The sequence below is a fragment of the Amblyomma americanum genome, chromosome 2 (genome assembly GCF_052857255.1).
Source record: "Amblyomma americanum isolate KBUSLIRL-KWMA chromosome 2, ASM5285725v1, whole genome shotgun sequence".
Taxonomy (NCBI): Eukaryota; Metazoa; Arthropoda; class Arachnida; order Ixodida; family Ixodidae; genus Amblyomma; species Amblyomma americanum.
The window spans coordinates 217,316,429-217,337,804 of record NC_135498.1 but is presented as its reverse complement, the minus strand read 5'-3'; the positions used below and the strand labels follow the sequence as shown (position 1 = coordinate 217,337,804).

Genomic DNA, 21,376 nt, shown 5'->3' with positions numbered 1-21,376 from the left:
CTCTGAAAATACTTATTGAATGCCTCAGAGATTTGCGATTTATCAGCAAGCTGGACACCTTGACATGAAATGCGCGTAATTGTTTTTTTCTTTTTCGATAAAAATTTCCAGAACTTATGTGGTGAGTCACGAAGAAAATTTGGCTGGCTATACTGAAAGTAATTTTGTTTAGCCTGGCGCAAAGCGCTTGTGAAGTTAGCCTGATGTATTTTAACTATATTTCGACAGGCACCCCCACGCTTCAGACGTTTGATTTTTCTTTTCAAATGTATTATTTCTCGCGTGATCCAAGAAGTTTTTTTACATGTTTTCTTTGTTCTATTAGGAATGTAGTTATCAATGCAGTACGTACAGATTTCTTTAAATTTATTCCAGAGTTCATCAACATTAGTTCCTCGAAACATGTCAAGGTGTAAGCTGAAGTAGTCTAACACACTTTCATCATTAGCTCTGGAGAAGTTTTTCACGGAAATAATTTTTGCAGGTTCACTGTCGACATTTTGTTGAATGGGACAAGTAAAAACCACCATGCAATGATCAGATAACCCAGTTTCAACTGAAACAGTAAAACGTTCTGTTGCTTGGCTGAGAAAGACGAGGTCGAGAATAGATGCAGCTTCACCGTGTATGCGCGTGGGGTGCTTAACTCCCTGTTGCAAATTATGAATAAGCATAATATCACACATGTATGAAGCATTTATGTCATTGTTTGCTTGTATTTTGAAATTTCTTCACTGAATAACTCCCGTTCCTATGCATCGATTCTCGTAATTCTTTTTGTGTCAGCATCTGTGTGACATAAAGAATCCATCTGAAGTGTAACCGGTATCCGTTCAAGCGGTGTTTCGCAGCCCCTTTAAGGGGATGCAGCTTTCAGCAAGAATTTTATATTTCTTGATGGATTTTTATATGAAAGTGTTTGTGCATATTAGATATAACTTTTAAACTACTCTCAAATCTTTGGTGCTATATCTCAAAAACATTGTTTGTTACTATTTATTTCTTCCCTGAACCTTGCAAAATGCCTGCAGAGTTAAAAAAACTGCAGCTGAAGGCTAGTTCATTATTCATATTATTTCTATTATGCTACAGGTCAAGACATACTTGGAATTTTTTTTTTGTGAAGCACAAATTTTCAATTTTGAATTTCTGCAATTCTGTTTATGTAGATATGTCGTGACCTGTATTATAGTCTTAACAATGCGAAGAATCAAACAGGGTCAAAATAGACAAAAGAGACAGAAAACTCATGAAGAAATCTTTACAAAATGAGCATCTTATTCAGAAAACTGAATAGGGACAAATGCCGATTTTTCGAGCATCACCCTGATATGCACTGCTACCGTGGTTCATGAAGCAATTTTTTTAAAGTACTTCCTGGTTAATTTCAGTAACGAAACTTCAGAACAGCGTAGAAAATGAAGCATAATTGGATGTAATGATTTCTTTTTTTAATTTTTGTGATCTAAAAGCCTCGTCCCTCCTTAACAGTCGCTGCATTATAAAACCTGAACTTATTTTCTAATGGTAGTGCAAAGTGCTTTCGTGCTTGTTAGATCAGTGAAATCATCTCGGTCCCTGCTGACTGCACCTGACTAGTCCCCCCTGTCTTGGCTGCAGAACCACTTGAAGGCATTCCTGTCGAGCCAACTGTACGTGAAGTACATCTCTGAGTGCATCGTCACCATCCAGACAGCACAGAGCGACACGGACTCCCTGCGGCGCAAGAAGCGCTCAGGCAAGCGATTACAGGCCTCTGTGGGCATTTCTTCCCAATACGTTCTCCGTATTCTTCTGGTCCTTTTCAGAGTGGAGTGATGGTTTGTTGAAACGCAAATGAATTTTTAAACTTTCGCATTTTGTGGCCTCAATTATGGAGATTTCTATGAGCAGACTTGCATATGTGCGTCACTGGAAGCACAGGTGTCGATATTCGCTGTGTTTGCTGAAACACAAGATTTCAAGCTAACTATTGGTCATTTCAGACAAATACTAATGATTAGGCATATGCAAATACATTTAAACCTGGCTATAACGAAATTGAAAAAAGTGGGGGCTTTTCATTACATCCAGGTTTTCATTCCATGCAGATTTCGAGAGAAGACTCGGAAAACAATGCAGAATGGAAATGAAATTTTAAAAAAATGCAGGTGAAATCACCTTAAAAATGTTGACGGAAAACCCCATTACTAGAAGTCATAAACGCAGAGAAATGTTTCGCGATCTCGCTGATTGTGCAACTATAGCAGCAGCTGCCACCACCTCCGCCGCAGCTCTCGCAACAGCGCTACAAGTGGGGTGGGGAAAGTGAGGGAAGTGGGGGTCGCTCCAGCACTGTAGACTGGCCACAGAGGCACGTATGTCTTCCCACATGTTCCCTCTCTCGGTCTGCTTGCCCCAGGAAACAGACTCTTCGCCTTGTGTCGCCAGCACTCTCCGCCGTCTCCGCTCCTGACACGCAAAGAGCGGTCGGCACTGGAATCCCTACTGCGCTGTGGCGGTGGACAGGCACTGCTCGGGCTGTTTCTGTTTTGCTATGCCTTACTATTTTTGACTGCTTTCGAGTATGAACCGTTCTAGTGCCACGTGGTATGACATTCCAAAAGCGAAAGCAGCAGAGATACACCAACGATGCTGGAGCACGACGTGTATTGTCAACTGCGGTTGCCCATCACGATCATAGACGATCCTCTCATGTCAGTTCGTGCTTGTCATGAAACTTTTCTGCCAAATATCGTAACTGAGCACAACCTAACAGATAGTCGATGTAGCGAGTTCGTTATAACAAGGTCAACCGCTGCAAGACCTTCATTGCATGGAGGTTTCAAATACACATGCTTCAATGTGGATGGCATTGGGGAATTGAGAAACTTTGTAATATTGAGGAATTGACTAAGTTTAACTGCATGCAATAGTCCGAATATTCGATCGAATAGTAAAGTATGCGATGTTTGATTCTATCCAAATGTTTAGTATTCAAAATTTTGAAGTATTCGTCTTGAGCGAATAATTTTTTTGGAACTCTTGTGGCATGTGGTTTCTGTCCAGCATAACCTCCTCTGCGATGGCACTGCGGCGCACGCAACCAAATCACCGAATCCACACACCACATACCTGCGCTTCCGCACTATACGCGCATGCCTGCAACAGCAGATGCGAACAGGCGAAACCACGGTGCCGAGATCTGTACTTTCAAGGTGCCTGTGGCCTCGCTAGCTGTGGAAACACGGCGGCTTGCATCAGTAGAAAGATTTAGCTTAGCGCAATCCGCTTCTGCGCACCACCAGTGTGCACGCTCTGATTGGTCCTGGCGGGGCACGCATGCAAACACATAAAGTTTTTTTTTTCCACCATGTGCAGACAGCTGGCCGGTGCCTTGTGGCATCCTCTGGCCAATCTGCATGTGCGTAGTGGCTCTTTGCGGAAGCAGGTCACGCAGTGCCAAATCCCAGTAATCAAAAGACGTGGCTCCCTTGACTTCTGCAGAACGAGCCAGAGCTGACTGCAAGTGCCACTCATCTCCGTGTGAAATTCATGGTTAAGGGGAGCTAGCACGAGGCGCATGGAGATAGGTTAACCTTTCAAATGCCCGACACGGGATGGCGCTGGGCACGCAGTGATTACTGTCATACACACCGCACCGTTAGGGGGAAAAGTCGTTGTCAACGGCTCTAATATATGCAGACGATATTGTACTGCTAGCAGAGAGCCAGGAAGATTTTCAAACTCTGGTTAACTGTTGTGGAGACGAAGGAGATGCTCTAGGTTTCAGTTTTAGTGCAACTAAGTCAGGTCTGATGGTTTTCAATGATACAACTGATCAGCTGCTTACAAAACAAGGCCATGAAATACCCTGAGTGGCCGAATACAAATGTCGGGGGATATGTGTAAATGAAGGACAGGTCTGCACGTAAAAGCATGAATAGTTCGTTAGGGCAAAAGGGAGAAGAGATGCCGGGATAATTAAACATACGGCATGGGGGGGGGATACAACAACTATGAAGTACTGACTGGTGTTTGGAAAGGAATAATGGTGCCAAGGTTTACTTTTAGGAATACGGTTCTGCGGTTAAGACAGAAGTTCAGTTGAGATTAGAAGTAAATCAGAGCGCTCTAGGAAGATTAGCACTAGGTGCCCATTAGGCAATACTTGGGGATATGGGCTGGGCATTTTTCGAAGCATGGGAAGCTCAGAGTAAAATACTATATCAAGAATGCCTGATGAAATTGAATGATAATAGGTGGGCAGCTAAAGTATTTAAATACTTCTGCAGAAATAGCATTGACTCATAATGGCAGAAAAGAACTAAGAAACTAACCAGTAAGTATGCAGGACACAAGGACTGAGAAGTAAAGACCTTTAAAGGGCAGGTAAAAAATGCAGAAGGGAAAAACTGGATTAGTTCAATGGAAAAGATGCAGAGTGTAGAACTATATCAAAATTGGAGAAGGCAGGTTCCGGGGAGTGTCGGTAGTCGACGGAATAGCCAACGCCGCTCACACGTAGTTCCTCTTTGGGTCTGACACATTTGACTATTGCCGGCCGCATTTCACAAGTTTTTAATGTAGTGCTTTGTCAGTTGTCATTTCTGCTCCAAGTCTGGTAACTAAGCGACCGGCAATTGTTCATGGCTACATTCAAGATGGCTCTCATTCTTTACACTGAAGAAACGTACAACTGCGCGCCGGGCCGCAAGGTTCGACGTTCGCAACGGGTGATACAGGTGTGGCAGCGGCAGCAAGGCAAAATTTTTAGCTGTTCCACGCAATGTAGTGATGTGGCTGTTCGCGAAGTGTGGTATTTCTCTGCACGACGATGTTAGAATGATGTGCTGTGGGACTGCAGCAACAATCATGACGGCAGTGCTAGTGAGGACGGTGGCGCTAGAGTGGACAAGTGGTCCAGTGACCAATACGTTTTCATTTTGATATGTGCCCATGGGCACGGCTGCGTGCGGCAGCTGATAACGGCTGGCGATAAGCAGCGGCCACAGGAAAATGCTATTGCGTTCTATTATTAAAGGCCAAGCTTAAACGACCTTCAAGATTTTTCTTTTTTTCTGAAATGTGATTTGGGGGGTCGACTTACAATCGTGTAAATACAGTACTTTCTTGAATTACTCTTATTTTTTCACTATGAAACTACTTTCATGTGACGATAATGAGTGCATTATGCAAGCATGGATATAATGTTTTGTGTAGGAAAAAGTCAAGCTGATAAAAATATTTGGAGAATGTCACTGCATGAACCGTTCCTTTGGCTAAAATTTTGAAGCAATGGCAGGCTACTAATTTGTTTTGTTTTTGCAAGTTTGGTTTACAGTGTAATCCACTTATAAGGATACCAGATACTATAAAGATATATTGGTTATAACGATCAAAGCCTTTAGATTTCTCATTTCTCTAATTGCCCCTACGTAAAAATGAACCATATATAATGATAAAATTATCGACGAAATAATGAAGATTATAGGATTCTGGCTGCCCGGAAGGTTTACTACCAAAGTTTGTCTGAGAGTTTGATAAAAAAATAAAATATTTTGGTGCAAATAATGTAAGAACTTCACAGATGGACTGGTTTGACGAAATCCATGAGGGGACGTTGCGTACATCACGAGGAAAGAGCTTTCTTGGCTGTTGCCGCACAGTGCTATCTCACAGAAAACGTAGTTTCCATTGCTTTTCGCCCGTTTGTGCATTTGTGAACTGGGTAAAAATGGCGGCGACAAAGCACAAGGCGATATCTCTGAACCCACCCCCCGCTTTTGTCGTTGAGAATTTACTCTTTTTCTTTTTAAGCGTTGGTTTCTCTTAGTGCATCCTTCCGTTTCGCGCTGTCTGCAGTGCAGACCTTAGCCGCATGCCAAGATGTTGTGTGCCGATAACATAATGGTGTGCTTATCTTTTGATGGAAGCTCCGGCGGGGATGGCTTGTTCGCTCGGCAAACTTGTCAGAGCGCCAAGTCTCTATGCGCTTCATGTCTCTGTCTCTGTGTGGCTACATGCATGGAAGAAATGAGAGTTTGTTGTTTTTGCCTTTATTTTTTTGCCGGTCAAGATATAACAATAGTTTGTTATAACAATCGGATTTTCTTGTTTTCTCAACATCGTTACAACAGGAGTGCATGGTAGCAATGAAGCACATAAAAATTTATTATGTCAATACTACTGAAGATATCAATGAAATTTTGTGTTTAATTATTTAGTGCACTTCCTTAAAAGGCTGCCGAATTTCATCGCTGTACACCAGAAACCAAAGTTCACCTCTGAACCCTCCTCGAGACCAGCAGTCTGGTGTTTCATAGAGAGGTCTCACACCCCACAAATAAACAGCTCCACATGTAGGTCGACTACTCCAGTTTCCAATCACCTTTTCTGCAGGGCATCGACAAAGCATCGCATCTGACATATCATCTCGTTTAGCGGACGTACAGCAAACACCTCCTGCCACTTTGCCACCAGATCCACTTCTGACACATTTAACATCTTCAGCCTCCCTCAGGCGGTGTACACGTGCTCTTATTCTCCCGTGTACCAACCCCTTTCCTCTCATCCTATCACGGATGGAGGAGGTCTCTCTGAGGCGGCTGCGTGTCGGAGTGGCCGTTACGCCTGCAGTTCGCCACCAGTGGCAAAGTGAGAAGATTCCTGCGCCAGAAAAAGTGCCCTCACTGCGACACACCCGCTTCTGACACCAGTTTTTACCACCTATTGTGGACTTGCCCAGGAACTTCGCTGGTGCATGCTCGCGTTCTGCAAGAGGCAGGCCTGTCCTCAAACAATGACTTCGATTTCAACTTGTGGATAACGAAAAACATTTATGCCCGAGGATTATGTGAGATTTTACACCTTACCGGAAAGAATACTTCAAAGGGCTATTACGCGTGGTAAATGGCGTTACTGTGCGGCTATGTCTTTGCCTATTGGCATAACCAGATGAGAAAGAAATTATTCTCGTGAGATCCGTCTTATAGTGGCCGTTAATAAATTGAAAGACGAATTTTAGTCGTGACACACGGTTTCTTTGCTTTAATGGGGGCAAGTCCGCTTTGGTTAACAGTTTTGTCACTTACATTTTAATTTTAAATTTAGCGAGCTGCTTTTCTTGGCACCATTTCTATCTTATTAGTGTAGGTTTTAGTGAAAGTGTCCCGAATAACGCATGCATAGTCTGGTATCGGCAGAATTAAGTTTTTGTATGCGAGCAGTCAGACAGAAGGACTAGCAAGTCTCAAAGCTCTACTGATAAAGAACAACTAGCGCTTAACATTAGCCATTATGTGGTCAATGTGCTTAGTCCAAGTGAAGTCATTAGTGATCAAGAGTCCGAGATACTTATAATGTGTCTCGAGAAAAGTTTCGATAGGATAAATGTTTAGGCTTCCTGTTTAAAGCAGCGTCTGCAGTAGCGAGCAGTACTGCTTTGTGGTCCGATATTCTATCTGCTAGCTGGCTATTTGTTTTGGCACTAATTGATCCGCTAACAAAAAAGAGGTCGAACATTGATTGAGATTTGCCCTTAAATATGGTATTTTCTTCTACAATCTGCAATAAGTCGAAGCCAAAAATAATGCCTAACGTAGTTTCACCTTGGGGGTCATGCTTTTTTACTGAAAATTTTGACCAGTCTACTTCAGGCAAATTAAAATATCCTGATAGTATAATACGATTATCGGGTTTAACATTCGTGCACAAATATTGTTTCAGTTCCTATAATACGGCAACGGTAGAGTCGGGGGCCTGTACATTGCTCCAATAATATATCTAACTTTTCCATAGTATAGCAGCACCTGCTGACGGGCTAGATGGTGCATTGCAGATTGACGGAATAATAAGCGCACAGGTCAACACACACAAGAGCAGAGGAAGACACGGACTGGCGCCAGTCCGTGTCTTCCTCTGCTCTTGTGTGCGTTGTCCTGTGCGCTTATTATTTCGTCAATTTCCATAGTACGTTGTGCAAAAAATGCAGTCTACATTGGGTGCATCAGGCATTGGTAAAATTTGCAGGGATGATTTAAACTGAATGCTGACATCTCCACCTCTACCATCAAGATCCTTTCGGTACGAACTGTAGCCAGTGGTAACGATCTCACTGTTAAACACTGTATTGTTAAGCCAAGTTTCTGTCAAAACCGCTATTTCAGGGTCGTGCAAAAGCAGAAGGGCCTCCAACTCAGTTGTCTTGTTTATGACTCTTCTGCATTTAACATTTAGTATTTTCAGGGTCTGAAGTCTCTTAGTCCGGAGTCAACTTGATTTCTTTCTGAGCCTAAAGCGCGGAGCTCTTGTTTCATCCCAACCATACAGCATGCTATTAGCACTTAGCTTATCATAGATTAGCTTTAAAGCTTGCCACCCTCTTTTCCCTCTTCTTCACAGCTTTTCCACTGCTGTTTCCGTTTTTCCCTAACTTGTTTAGAAAAGTCATCAGCTAATGATTTTGAGCTTTTTTGGTGTTTGGATTTTGAGCTGATTTTGATGTTCTTGAGTTGATAGCATGATCGTAAAATTGAAATTTTTTCACAGAAGTCGAGGAGTTTCAAAATGGCTGGTCGTGCCTTATTTATTTCTTACCCGCCTAATGGCATCTTTCGGCATCATTCACTGTTAAACATTGCTCCAGACAATTACTTCCTTTCCCAGTTCCTCGCTAGTATCCTCGCTAAGCTCTTTTATTCCGTAAATAATCTGGTTATTTCTCCTACCTCTGTTTTCTAAATCGTCCATCTGGTTCCTAACTGTACTAAGCTGCTCCTGAAGTTCCGATATTGCCGATTACGTGTCTTTTACCTTCGTGGCTAAGACATTTAGGCCGGACAACTGTTTCTCAGTGCCATCAATTCGCTGTGTTAAAACGGAAAGTTTATTCTCAGTTATGTTGTGAGACGCCTGCAGGCCTCCCATTGTTGAATTAATCTTGCTCTGGCCTTCTAGCAATTCCGACAGCATTTGTTTTTCAATCGAGCCAGGATTTGTTTCAACACCGCCACGAGACAGCAGATCTTTTGATAATGCGAATACGCAATAAAGGAAACGCTGAACACACAGTGTCCAGGGCAGCAACACTAGAAAGTGATACTCCTGCAGCAATGTGCAGATTTGGAATCACTAACATGGATGGCAAAGCAAAATGGATTGCCTAGCATGCTGCCTCGTTTGCTGCTGCCATGCCCACTGTGCTAAAATGGACTGCTAAAATCAGTCAGCGCGTTATTGTGTATGTGTACAAAAACTAATGTACGCTAAGAGCAGTTAGAAAAAAATTTAGTAGCATTTACTACGATAATTACAATAAGTGCTAAGGACAGAATAGACTCAGAATGAGGAAATTTTGTAGGTTGCTTAATTACCGTTACCCGATGACATTGCGATTGCACTGGGTCTTTTGAATTTCACTGCTTCTAATCTTCCGCCATTTCGTGAGGTTTCCTACATGCTCGTCTGATGACGCTTCCACGTGCACGGATGGAAGCTGATGAAGACCACGGTTTCAAACTACAGTGTGAGAGACTGGCACTTTCAACAACTCTCATGAACACAGCTACGTGATGAAGACGACGACATTGCAAGCACAGCACGAGAGCTTAGCAGTTCGTACAGGCAGCATGTTAGGATTTCTCCCAACTGATTGTTCAAATTAGAGAAACGTATGAACCGACTAACTTAAAAGCGGGGTGGCAATCCTTCCTGGTGATGCATGCGCTCAGCCTATACCTCGCGTCTACTGCTCTGTTGCTGTCTTTTTGCGATGTGTTTCGTGGCGTATCCTAAAAGCTTTGTAAATAATTGAGTTAAGGTAAATAGAATATATTTTCAATCCTATAAATGTCATACTTAAAGAAAAGCTGTGGCGACGGCGTACTGGTCTGAAGTAGCGGCCAGCGGAACTGATTTTTTAGTGCCGCCGCAGTTCGGGTCCCGCTCCCCCAGCTTTAGATTTTTTTAATTCTTTAGTGTCTTCCCCCGGTGCAGTGCCGGCTTGCCGTTGCAGTGAGGCCCTTATGTGGTTGCTCAAAATAAAACATTATTGAGGCCACTTGAAAATCAAACGGCTAGCTAAAATGCAACATTTGGGCAGAATAACAGTAATCACTAATTCCCCGAGTCTGGAGTGAACGATTCCTATGGTTACCATTTTAGGGCTCTATTGCTTCCAATCCACCGAAAAGTGGTTGTCTGTCGTTGTCTCTCCGAAGCCTGCTTCTAGCACGTGGGCCACCTTGGTCACGTGACGTTGTGACGTCACCACAAGCTGCCCATCGGAGTGACGTCATCACAAGCTGCCCATCATATTGTGAGCAAACTGCCCACCGGGGCAATTCAATTTAATGATTAGTTGTGAGAGATTCCTCAGGAACAACATAGGTCTCACAAGCCCCACCGATGGCAGCACCTGCCATCACAGGACAGTGGCGCGTAGCTTAACCATTGCACCTCTGCACCTGGAGCGGAATCAGGACTCCTAGGCATCTGTGAATGTAGAGAATGACCAATTCTACCGCAGTACAAGTCTAAAATGATGCAATAACATGCAAACTTGCATCATATGACATATCAAGCAATGTAAGCATGTTCAGGCCAAGCAACAGCATAGAAAGTCAAGATAAACCCTGCGAAACAGGACTAACGGTGCTAACGCACGATAATTCATGGTTAACCCCAAACGAAACTGCCCGTGAAACCGCCCGTGATTTTTTAGCTTGCCACGTCTATGCCTTACTCAAACGCGGAGTATCAATTACCTACCATGTCTGCTAGAAATTTGGTTCATAAAATCAGGCACGCGATTACGCAGTCACAGGTCTTAGCAGGGACAGAAATAAACCGAGAGATCTTGATGCTATTTGGAGAGCAGTACAACTTTTTCTTTTTTAGCACATCGTACACTGCAAGGCAGAGCGAGCAATGATTCAGACCATGGTGGTTAAAGGGACACTGAGGAGAAATTAAAGTTGGCTTGTATCGTTAAAATACCAGCTCCTGATCACAAAAACGCCACTCTTACTGAAAACAAAGCTCTTGTAAAGTAGAAAATAGCAAGAACCAAAATACAGGCATCGCCGCCACAGGCCAATCTCGCAAGTACAATTTTTTTTTTTTTTCGCTCTCAATGCAACACGAACGGGACACAAGACAAAGGACTAGCACAAACAGGCGCTGTTTGTGCTAGTCCTTCGTCTTGTGTCCCGTTCGTGTTGCGCTGAGAGCGAAAATGAACACTTACCAACTCGCCCAAATTTCCGCCTTGCTCGCAAGTACAAGCGTGATGACGCCATAGGACGAGAGACGCCACCTTGGAGGAATTTTCCTTACTCCATGGACACCACGAATCTCTGAAGCGGACAAAGGAAGGTTGCACGGTTCAATATTTAAGTAAGTTTTGATTTTAAACCGATATTGCACTTTTATCACACAAGGAATATAGACAAAAGACAACCTGAATGTTGGAAGCAAAGAAAACCGATGCTTGGTGGCGCCACAAACAGCCAGGAGAGTTTTGGTTTTTTACGGCGCTTCGCGTCTATGAGCTTTGCGTGCCCCATGGTTTTGTTTTTGACGCGCCTCGATTTACAAGCGCCGAACAGCAGAGGAACTGCAAGTGCCGCTTCAAGTGCTAGTTAACCTTTGAAGGAGCCTGGTAAGGCTGGTCAGTTGATCGCCACGGTCAATGAAAAACTATGATGGTACGATGGTTGGTGATCGCACAAGGCAGTTAGCAGTATAAAGAGCACTTGTGTCTTTGTACGCTTGCGCGGCGAAACATTCCCGGCTGTGCCAGTCAACTTCGAACTACTTAACGGAAATTGCTTATTAGGGACGGGAGACAAGATACAAGGCAGTTAAGAAAAAATTGCTGATGGCCTAGCTCTGTTAGGCCAGGATATATGTAGCCAAAGCGCGGAGACTTCTGCATCGAAAGAGTGCATTCACTAGATGCGCCTTTATTCATGGTTAAAGCTTCAGCCGTCGTGGCGGAGTGGTAGCCTCTCCACCTGGTTCGATTCCGAGCCTCAGCAGAGTGTTTTTTTTTTATTCAGTAAGCATGCGGGGGGATTCAGTGGCTCCCAATAGATGCCGCCACCGAATACATTGGTTAGCGGTTAAGCGCAGGCTCTTTTAAGGCGCGTTTATACTGCGGCGTAATACGCGCACGCACTGCATGGTATCGTCACGTCGGCCAAAGCGAGATCCTCTATACTCCAACCGCTCTTGACCGCCGACGCATTTGGCGGCTTCGGCGCACTCTGGTCACACTGGTGGAGACTTGGAGCACGTCTCTGTTTCGCGCCGAGTGCGCCAGCCGCCGTCGGCCCGGCCAGACCGGTTCGGTTCCGCGGCGAGGCGCGCATTATGACCTCATGTGCCTCCTCGGAGCACCGCAACGGCGAAATCGCAAGTTCACGGCCAGTAAAGCTTTCGCCTTAAAAGAGATTTGAAACCTGCAGAGACCGTGACTCCGCTCTGCTCCAACTCGTTTCTTTGCGGCTCCATTCAATAGCTTCAGCAGTTCGGTGGAGCTGTTCTCTTCGAGCTCTCGGCTTATTTAATCCATTCACAGTACACATCTGAAGCTACATGCAAGTGGACAAGAGAACCCGATCCAGTGGATCCCGTACCTCTGGAAATGCACGGAACCCGTTGAAGCGTCGTGCATCAGTTTTACTTTCAAACCGTCAACTTTAAACATGAGCGCCCTTGAGCACCCGTCCATTTTTTGTGGGAAAAAAAAATAATAACCTGGCCGTTGCAACCGTGAGAAACCTCCTCGATGCCGCCTTCTGCACCGTGTAACAGCGCCGTTCAAGGAATCACAATTCATTGGCCCCAAAGTCTCGGCCAGCCTCTGATGGGCGCGACGTGCTGACCTTGTCTTCGCCCCTCGCGCTGGTATTAAGATATTTAATTAGGAACTGCTGCTCACTGAGGAATGGGGAAACGACCCGGCACCTAACCCCGCCGGCACCTAACCTAACCGTGCTCCCTCAAAAGCATTGCACGCTCTGTGGGGCTGAGGTCGCTGAAATGCAGGCCGGAGTTTTTGCAAGAACTTCGTTGGCGGGTTCGGGAACAGGATCCATCGTAACGCTGGCAAGATGCGGTGCAAATGTAAACGAAGCGACGGTAGCGACCCCGATAGATGTCTTCAACGTGCGGCGGCGGTAGCTTTAATTTCGGCTGCTGCTAGACCGCACCACTAGCTACCAGAAATCACGGAGTCTGCATTTACATCACGTTTCACCTCACTCCGTCCTGTGACGTCATAAGAGGACGCCGTGAGGTCATAAGAGTGGCTGAGTTTGAATCGGAGGGTGGGAAAAACTTTTTCAACTTCGAATCCTAATATCTTTGAAATAAATGCATATTTCACTCCCGGGCAAGTGCCAACAAAGCCATGAAATGCCTAGCTATCAGATTTTGCTAACAAAAAAAATAAGAAATTTGATAGAGCTCTTCTCACTGTCCCTTTAAGGTGCTGCTTTATTTTCATGGTACGACTGCAGTGGTCGCCCTTGCCCACCACACTGCGGTACCACTTTGCTATACCGCAGTTCCAGAGAAAATAGAATATAGAAAGAAAATATGACTGTACTGTACTATCCACAACTTGAATAAAAAAATTCCACACCAGCGCCGCCAACAGGCTTTGATTTGAGGGTGGAATTTTGCAAAAGCATTACTTGCGCTCCACCCAATTTTGTGAAACCTGACTGAGCTGAAATCTGACTTCGTTCTGGCAAAAAAGGCCTAGAACTAGGGAATTCAACAGCCTTACTAGGTGTAATTTCTACGTGTTTTACACTCTGATCATCTGACAGACACGGGGCTGATATTGAAAATGTTAACTGCAGTACCATGGTTCCTGTTGGACTGGCAGCCACCCGCACGGCCCGGCCAGTAGCCTCTTGTTATCGCACAATACAGGGTGTTACACCGAATACTTTACACAATTTAAAAAAGAAAGGTTTTTGAGTTAGAAGTGTGCTTTTTTCGGAGGTGTAGTACATCGCGACAATGGAGAAGGTGTGCTGCACCCACGTTTCGTGTTCACCTCGTGTACCTCCAGAGTGCAGAAACTACATCTTTCACGGGATCTTCACCCGAAGAAGTAGCGCTTCAAAATGGGAATTTTTAACGGGCAGCACAGGCAAAAGCATTAGCCCGGAGTATGGTTTGGGCCACCACACTCGCCCTCGAATAGTGAATTCTCCCCTCCCTCACCCTCACCTCATCATGTCTTTCCTCCCTCACCCTCACCTCAACATATCATCCCTCCCTCACCTCATTATGTCTGTCCTCCCTACCCTCATCCTCACGTATTTTGATACGCCCATCCTCCCTCACCTCGCCGAGTGAAATCCTCATGAGGTGAGGGTGAGGACGCCCTCATGAGGATGCCCATCTCTGGTCGTGACAGCTTCCTCCCCCGCCAGAGGACTCTCGGCTGCTGCTGCACGAAGAGATGACTTAATTGCTTTTATAAGAACCAGCACTTTTCCGTCGCTCGTAACATTGTCTTCTTTGACGTTGACCAGATTCTTTGAGGCGTCTCTGAAAGTTCAACCACATGCCCACCCTAGCAAGCACTCAACTCCCCTCCAAGAAAACCAGGCCAAAAGAGGGAGTTTTATAATCTTGTTTGTTACTATAGCTATTGCAGAAAAGCCCACACTGAAAACCCTCAGGACCCACGTATGTTGAGATAACGAAACTTGCTATACCGCAGACACACATTCACACACATAAACAAACAAAATAGAAAACTTAAGTAGCAATTTTGGATACCTGGAGAGCACCCCGGACTGCTTAGAAAGAACGGCTAAGTGCGTCCGTGTTTCCATTAGTTTGCCCTTCTTGTACTTTATGTTGAAATGATACTGCTCTAGAATCAAGCTCCACCTCAGAAGGCAATTGTTCTTTGATGTCATGGTTTGCAGCCACGAAACGGGTCAATGGTCCATCTGTACAATTAATTTGGTGCCTCTGAGATAGCCCAAACAATGCAAGCGCACTCTTTTTCCGACGCGCAGTACGCCGTCTCTCGAGAGCTCAGTTTTCGCCTCAGGTAGAGCACGGGATGTTCGTTGCCGTCTTCATCCCTCTGGCAGAGAACGGCACCTAGCCCTTGATCACTCGCATCACATTGGACCGTGAATTCTCGGTCGTAATCCAGAGCTCGCAAAACCGGGCGGCTAATCAGTACCGCCTTCAGGTTTAAGAAGGACGCTTCCTTCTTTTCGTCTCAGACTACATTTGTCGGCTCTGTCCTGTGGAGAGCATCGGTCAGGGGGCTTGCCAAGGCTAAGTAATGACCGATATAGTGATTGTAATATCCCATGAGCCCTAAGAATGCCCGAATGTCCATCTTTGTTCTAGGCCGCGGGTAGCCTGCTACCACCGATATCTTAACCTGACTCGGTTCCCTGAAACCTTGGCCTACGTTGTGACCGAAATAGTCGACGGTTGCCCTCGAAAGGCAACACTTCTCGACCTTTACAGTGAGCCCAACTTGACGCAAACAGCTTAGCTCTGCTCTCAGATGCACTAAATGGTCCGCTCATGAATCTGAGAAGACAGCAGTGTCGTCCAAGTAGGGCACCGCAAAAGCTTCACACACCCTTAGAACCCTTTCCATTAGACGGGAAAAACAAAATGGAGCATTTTTCAGTCCGAAGCTCATCATTGTTGGTTGATAGCTTCCCGTTGGAGTGACGAAAGCTGTGTATCTGCTGGCGCGCTTAATGAGCGGCACTTGACAATACCCTCGAGTAAGGTCTAGCATAGTTACATAGGCTGCTCGACTGACCTGTTCCCTTCTCTCCTCGATATTGGAGTACACTTGATCCTTGGTGACGAAATTTAACTTCCGGTAATCTACTACATGCCTTGGGTCTTTACCCGGAGCTTCCACCAAGAACATAGGCGAAGCATATTTGCTTTCGGAGTGCTTGATTACTCATAATCCCAGCATGCACTTTACCTCCCTATTACGAATATCTCTCTGCCTTGGTGAGAGTTGATGGCTCCTTGACCGCACTGGCTCCTCGGAAGTTAGCTTAATATCATGCTCAATCATAGCAGTTCTGCCTGACCTGCCTACGAAGCAGCCATCAAACTCTGCTATCAGTTTGCCAAGATCAAACAACTGAGATTCTTTTAGTTCTCCTCTCCACTCAGTCCTCGTGAAGAGTTCCTGTGCGCTGCTTTCCTTTCTCCTTAGACATATAAGGGTGTCTTCCATCTGAGGTTGTCTTCCAGTTCTACCCTCTTTTAGAACCTGGTCCACATCAGAGGAAAGCCAAGCACTCACCCACACATGTGGTCATGTTCCGAGACAGCTGCTCTCTCGCTGGCCAACCGTTGTTGCCGCTTGTAGCTACAGATTCCATCGCTGATCACCAGTTGTCGTGGACGCAGGGGCTAACTCGAACCCAGGAGGCTCCATTGGGTAGCGTGTCCGAGCCTTTGGGCTGAGGAAAGATGGAACTTGAAGTTTGGGAAAACAAGAAAACAAAAACAAGCGGGTTTAATGGCACTTTGGAAAAACTTATTTACATGTTTAAGAAAGAACAAACAGTCAAAAATTAAAGTGCATGTGTCGATAAACTGGATGAGCCTTGTCGCCGGGGCCCAGAGCGTCCTTTCTCACTCAGCACGTTCCTTAAATCCCCTAAGGTCCCCCCTTTCATCAGGCACTGGCCAATCCAACACGAGGCACATTTCTCCAATGTTGGAAACGGCACAGCACGTAGCAAGTGGGGTCTCTCATCGCAGAGTTGACCCGTGAGAATGGGCAAGGAGAAATCGCAAGTCCACTGCTATTTCCTACCGAGGTGCAACTGTATTCCAAGCAGCAACGTGACCATCGAAACACCTGTGGTCCTTGTGATGCCGTGGGCCTCAACTGCAGTGAGCTCTCTCCGGTCGGGCAGGCTTCTGATGGATACGGCTAATTCCTCGAAGGCGCCGTTCCTTAATTCCCTTGTCGTCTGTCCATCGTCGGTCGCTGCTGCAAGCGTCCTTCTCCGGGAGCATGAGAAAATTCCGCAGGTACCTTGCCAGCGAGGCATCCTTTTTTTGTGGGGTCATCGGCTGGTCAAACGTCATGTCGCTAGCTGAGTTATGACAGTAAGATACAGCTGTTGTACACTTTTCTCTTGAGGGATATTGGTAAACTGTCATTCATGATCTGAGAGAACCTGCCATATGCGCTCCACCCCATTCTTATTCTTCTAGTTATTTCCCTCATGATTCGGATCAGCTGCTGCTACCTGCCCTCTTTACCACTTCCAGCACCTCGTTGCCAATTGTCAACTGCTGTTCCCTCGCTAGACTGTTGAACATTACTTTGGTTTTCTGCTTGTTCATTTTTATACCCACCGTTCTGCCCTGCCTGTCTAGCTCATTGATCGTGATTTGCAGTTCACCTCCTGAGTGACTCAGCAAAGCAATGTCATCAACGAATTGCAGATTATTTAGGCATTCTCCATTAACTCTTATCCCCAACTGCTCCCAATTCAGGCCTCGAAATACCTCCTGTAAACAGGCGGTGAATAGCATTAGCTGGATTGTGTCTCCTTGCCTGACGCTCTTCCTTATTGGAATTTTATAGCTGACTTTATGCAGGACTATGGTAGCTGTGCAGTTGCTGTATATATATCTTCCAGTATTTTGACATAAGGCTCTTCTACACCCTGATTCCGCCTGCCTGTATGGCTGCTGAAGTTTCCACTGAGCCGAATGCTTTCTCGTAATCAATGAAGGCTGTATATAGGGATTGGTTATATCCTGTGCATTTCTCTATCACCTCATTGATAGTGTGATTATGATTTATTGTGGAATATCCTTTACGAAAGCCTGTCTGATCATTTGGTTGCTTCAAGTCTAAGGTTGCCCTGACTCTATTAGTGATTACCTTAGTAAATACCTTATAGGCAACGGACATTAAGCTGATCGGTCTGTAATTTTTCAAGTCCTTGGTGTCTCATTTTTTATGAATGAAGATAATGTTTGCATTCTTCCAAGCTTCTGGTACGGTCGAGGTCATAAAGCATTGCGTACACAGGGTGGCTAGTTTTTCTAGCACAATCTCCCCTCCGTCCTTTAACAGATCTGCTGTTGCCTGATCGTCACCAGCTGCTTTTCCCCTTTGCATTGTTCCTAAGGCTTTTTTTACTTCCTCTTTCGTTACTGGCGGAATGACGCATTGCTGTGCGCTACTGTATCTCTCATTAATGTTCTGATTATGTTGGATATTGTATAGATTTGTATAGAACTCTTCGGGTACTTTAACTATTTTATCCATATTGCTAACTATATTGCCCTCCTTGTCTCTTAATGATTACATCTGGTTTTTGCTTATGCCTAGCTTCCTCTCCACCGCTTTTAGGCTACCTCCATTCTTTGGAGCATGCTCGATTCTCTCCATATTAAACTTCCTTATGTCGGCTACCTTGCGCTTATTTATTAAGTTCGATAGCTCTGCTAGTTCTATTATGTCAGTAGGGTTAGACGCCCTCATGCTTTGATGTTTTTTAATCAGGTCTTTCGTCTCCTGACATAGCTTGCCAGTATCTTGTCGAACCGTCCTACCGCCTACTTCTGCTGCGCACTTCATAATGATAGCTGCATAATGATAGCTGTCAGATTATCATTCATTGTATGAAAATCATTAAGATTGTCTTTCTCAGTTAAAGCTGAATATCTGTTCTGCAGTGTGCACTAACATCGTGTAGTACATGGGTCTCAAGCATTTCGCCTCCATCGAAATGTGCCTGCCGCAGCCAGGATCAAACCCACGTCTTTCGGGTCAGCAGTCGAGCACGATAATCACTGAGCCACCACGGTGGCCATAATGCATACCATACAGATTTTATACTTGCACGAAGGCAAGGCGAAAAAGACTAAGAGCATATTGATTCTTTGTGAAGCGCACACTTTCGGACACTATTACGGACCACTTTGATTGATAAAAGCTGACGAGTTCGACTGGTTTCCCTAGCATGCCTTCCCGATTCTCACATAATTTGCCTGGTATTGCTGTCTCTTCAAGATCAGATTGACAGAATTCGGATGCATTCAGTCTCTGCTAAACATTCTAGAATTTTTTAATATTCGAGAATTTTTATTATTCACAAATTTTTAATATCAATTTTTTTCATCGAATATGAATTGAATAACAAGAATATTTGATTTGCATTCAAAATTTCTCATATTGGCACACCCCCAATAAAAACCCATGCACTGACGACTGCTAAGGGGCGCTGCTGCATGCACAGCTCTGCATTTGTGGCCAGTCGTCAAGCATGTTGTGGCACGACACAGAGCTGTGCCATATTGTGTTGCGCGTCATTTGCACGTCAGTGTGTCTTGGCAGTTGTCAGTGCATGAGTTTTTATTGCGGGTGTGCCAATATGAGAAATTTTGAATACAAATTAAACATGTTTGTTATTCGATTCATATTCGAATTTAAAGGGACACTGAGGAGAAATTGAAGTTGTCTTGTATCGATAGAATACCAGCTCCTGATCACAAAAACGCCCCTCTTACTGAAAACAAAGCTCTTGTAAGGTAGAAAATAGCAAGAACCAAAATACAGGTATCGCCGCCAGAGGCCAATCTCGCAAGTACAAGCGTAGTGACGCCATTGGACGAGAGACGCCACCTTGGAGGAATTTTCCTTCCTACATGGTGCGCGAATCTCTGAGGCTGACAAAGGTAGGTTGCGCTGTTCAATATTGAAGTAAGTTTTGTTTTAAAACCAATAGTGCACTTTTATCACACAAGGAAGGCAGACAAAAGACAACCTGAATGTTGGAAGCAAAGAAAGCCGATGCTTGGCGGCGCCACAGGCGGCCAGGAGAGTTTCGATTTGTTATGGCGCTTCGCGTTTATGAGCTTTGCATGCCCCGTGGCTTTGTTTTTGACGCGCCTCGATTTACAAGCGCCCAACAGCAGAGGAACTCCAAGTGCCACTTGAAGTGCTAGTTAAGCTTTCAAGGGGCCTGTTAAGGCTTGTAAGATGATCGCCATGGTCGATGAAAAACTATGATGGCACGATGGTCGGTGATCATACAAGGCAGCACTTGTGTATTCACACGCTCGCCCGGCGAAACATTCCCGGCTGTGCCAGTGAACTTCGGACTACTTAACGGAAATCGTTTACTAGGGACGGGAGACAAGGTACAAGGCAGTTCAGAAAAATTTCTATGGCCTAGCTCTGTTAGGCCAGGATATACCTAGCGAAAGCGCGGAGATTTCTGCATCAGAAGAGGGCATTCACTAGATGCGCCTTTATTCCTGGTAGTAACTTGAACCATCGTGGCGAAGTGATAGCGTCTCCGCCTCAAACGCCAAAGGCCCTGGTTCGATTCCGAACCTCGGCACAGGATTTCTTTTCTTTTATTCAGTGAGTGGGCGGGGGGTTTCAGTGGCTCCCATAGATGCCGTCACCGAATACGTTGGTTAGTGGTTAAGCGCAGGTTCTGTCAAGGCGCGTTTAGGCTGTGGCGTAACGCGCGCTGCACAGCAACGTCACGTCGGCCAAAGCGAGACCCTCTATACCCAAACTGCGCTTGACCGCCGACGCGTTCGGCGGCTTCGGCGCACTTTGACCGCACTGGCGGGGAGACTTGGAGCATGTCTCTATTTCGCGCCGAGTGCGCCAGCCAGACTGATTCGGCTCCGCGGCGAGGTGTGCGCTGTGACGTAATTCAATAGCTTCGGCAGTTGAGCGGAGCTGTTCTTTTCGAGCTCGGCTAATTTAATCCGTTCACAGTACATATCTGAAGGTACATGCAAGTGGGCGAGAGAGCCCGGTCCAGTGAACCCGTTGGATCTAGCGGAAGCCGTTGAAACGTCGTGCGCTGGCTTTAGTTTCAAGCCGCCGACTTTAAACGCGACCGCCATTGAGCACCCATCCGTTTTTTGTGGCAAAAAAATAAAGAACTTCGTCCTTGCAACCGTGAGAGACCTCGACGCCGCTTGCTGTGCCGTGCAACCGCGCCGTTCAAGGAATCACAATCCGTTGGCCCCAAAGCCCCGGCCAGCCTCCGATGGGCGCAAGGCGCCGACCTTGTCCAGGCCCCTCGCGACTCCCCGCACTGGGGTTATGATATTTAGTTTGCAAAGGCTGCTCACTGAGGAAGGGGGAAACGACCCGCCGGCGCCTAACCTAACCGTGCTCCCTCAAAAGCATCGCACTGAAATGCAGGTCGCTGAAATGCAGGCCGGAGTTTTTGCGAGAACTATGTCGTCGGGTTCGGGAACGGGATCCATCGTAACGCTGGCAAGACCCCGGTGTAAACGTAAACGGAGCGACGGTAGCGACCCCCGATAGATTCCTTCAACGTGCGGCGGCGGTAGCTTTCATTTC

General features: G+C 45.6%; 1 protein-coding gene across 4 annotated transcripts in view; it reads left to right on the top strand.

Moving 5' to 3' along the window:
* The window catches only part of pkaap (A-kinase anchoring protein pkaap), a 112,528-nt gene that overhangs the window by 64,051 nt on the left and 27,101 nt on the right, over positions 1–21,376 (top strand). For all 4 annotated transcript variants that reach the window (XM_077655728.1, XM_077655726.1, XM_077655727.1 and 1 more), the window contains one exon: positions 1,621–1,738. In XM_077655728.1, the coding sequence (XP_077511854.1) occupies positions 1,621–1,738 (118 nt within the window). The remainder of the gene's footprint in view (positions 1–1,620; positions 1,739–21,376) is intronic.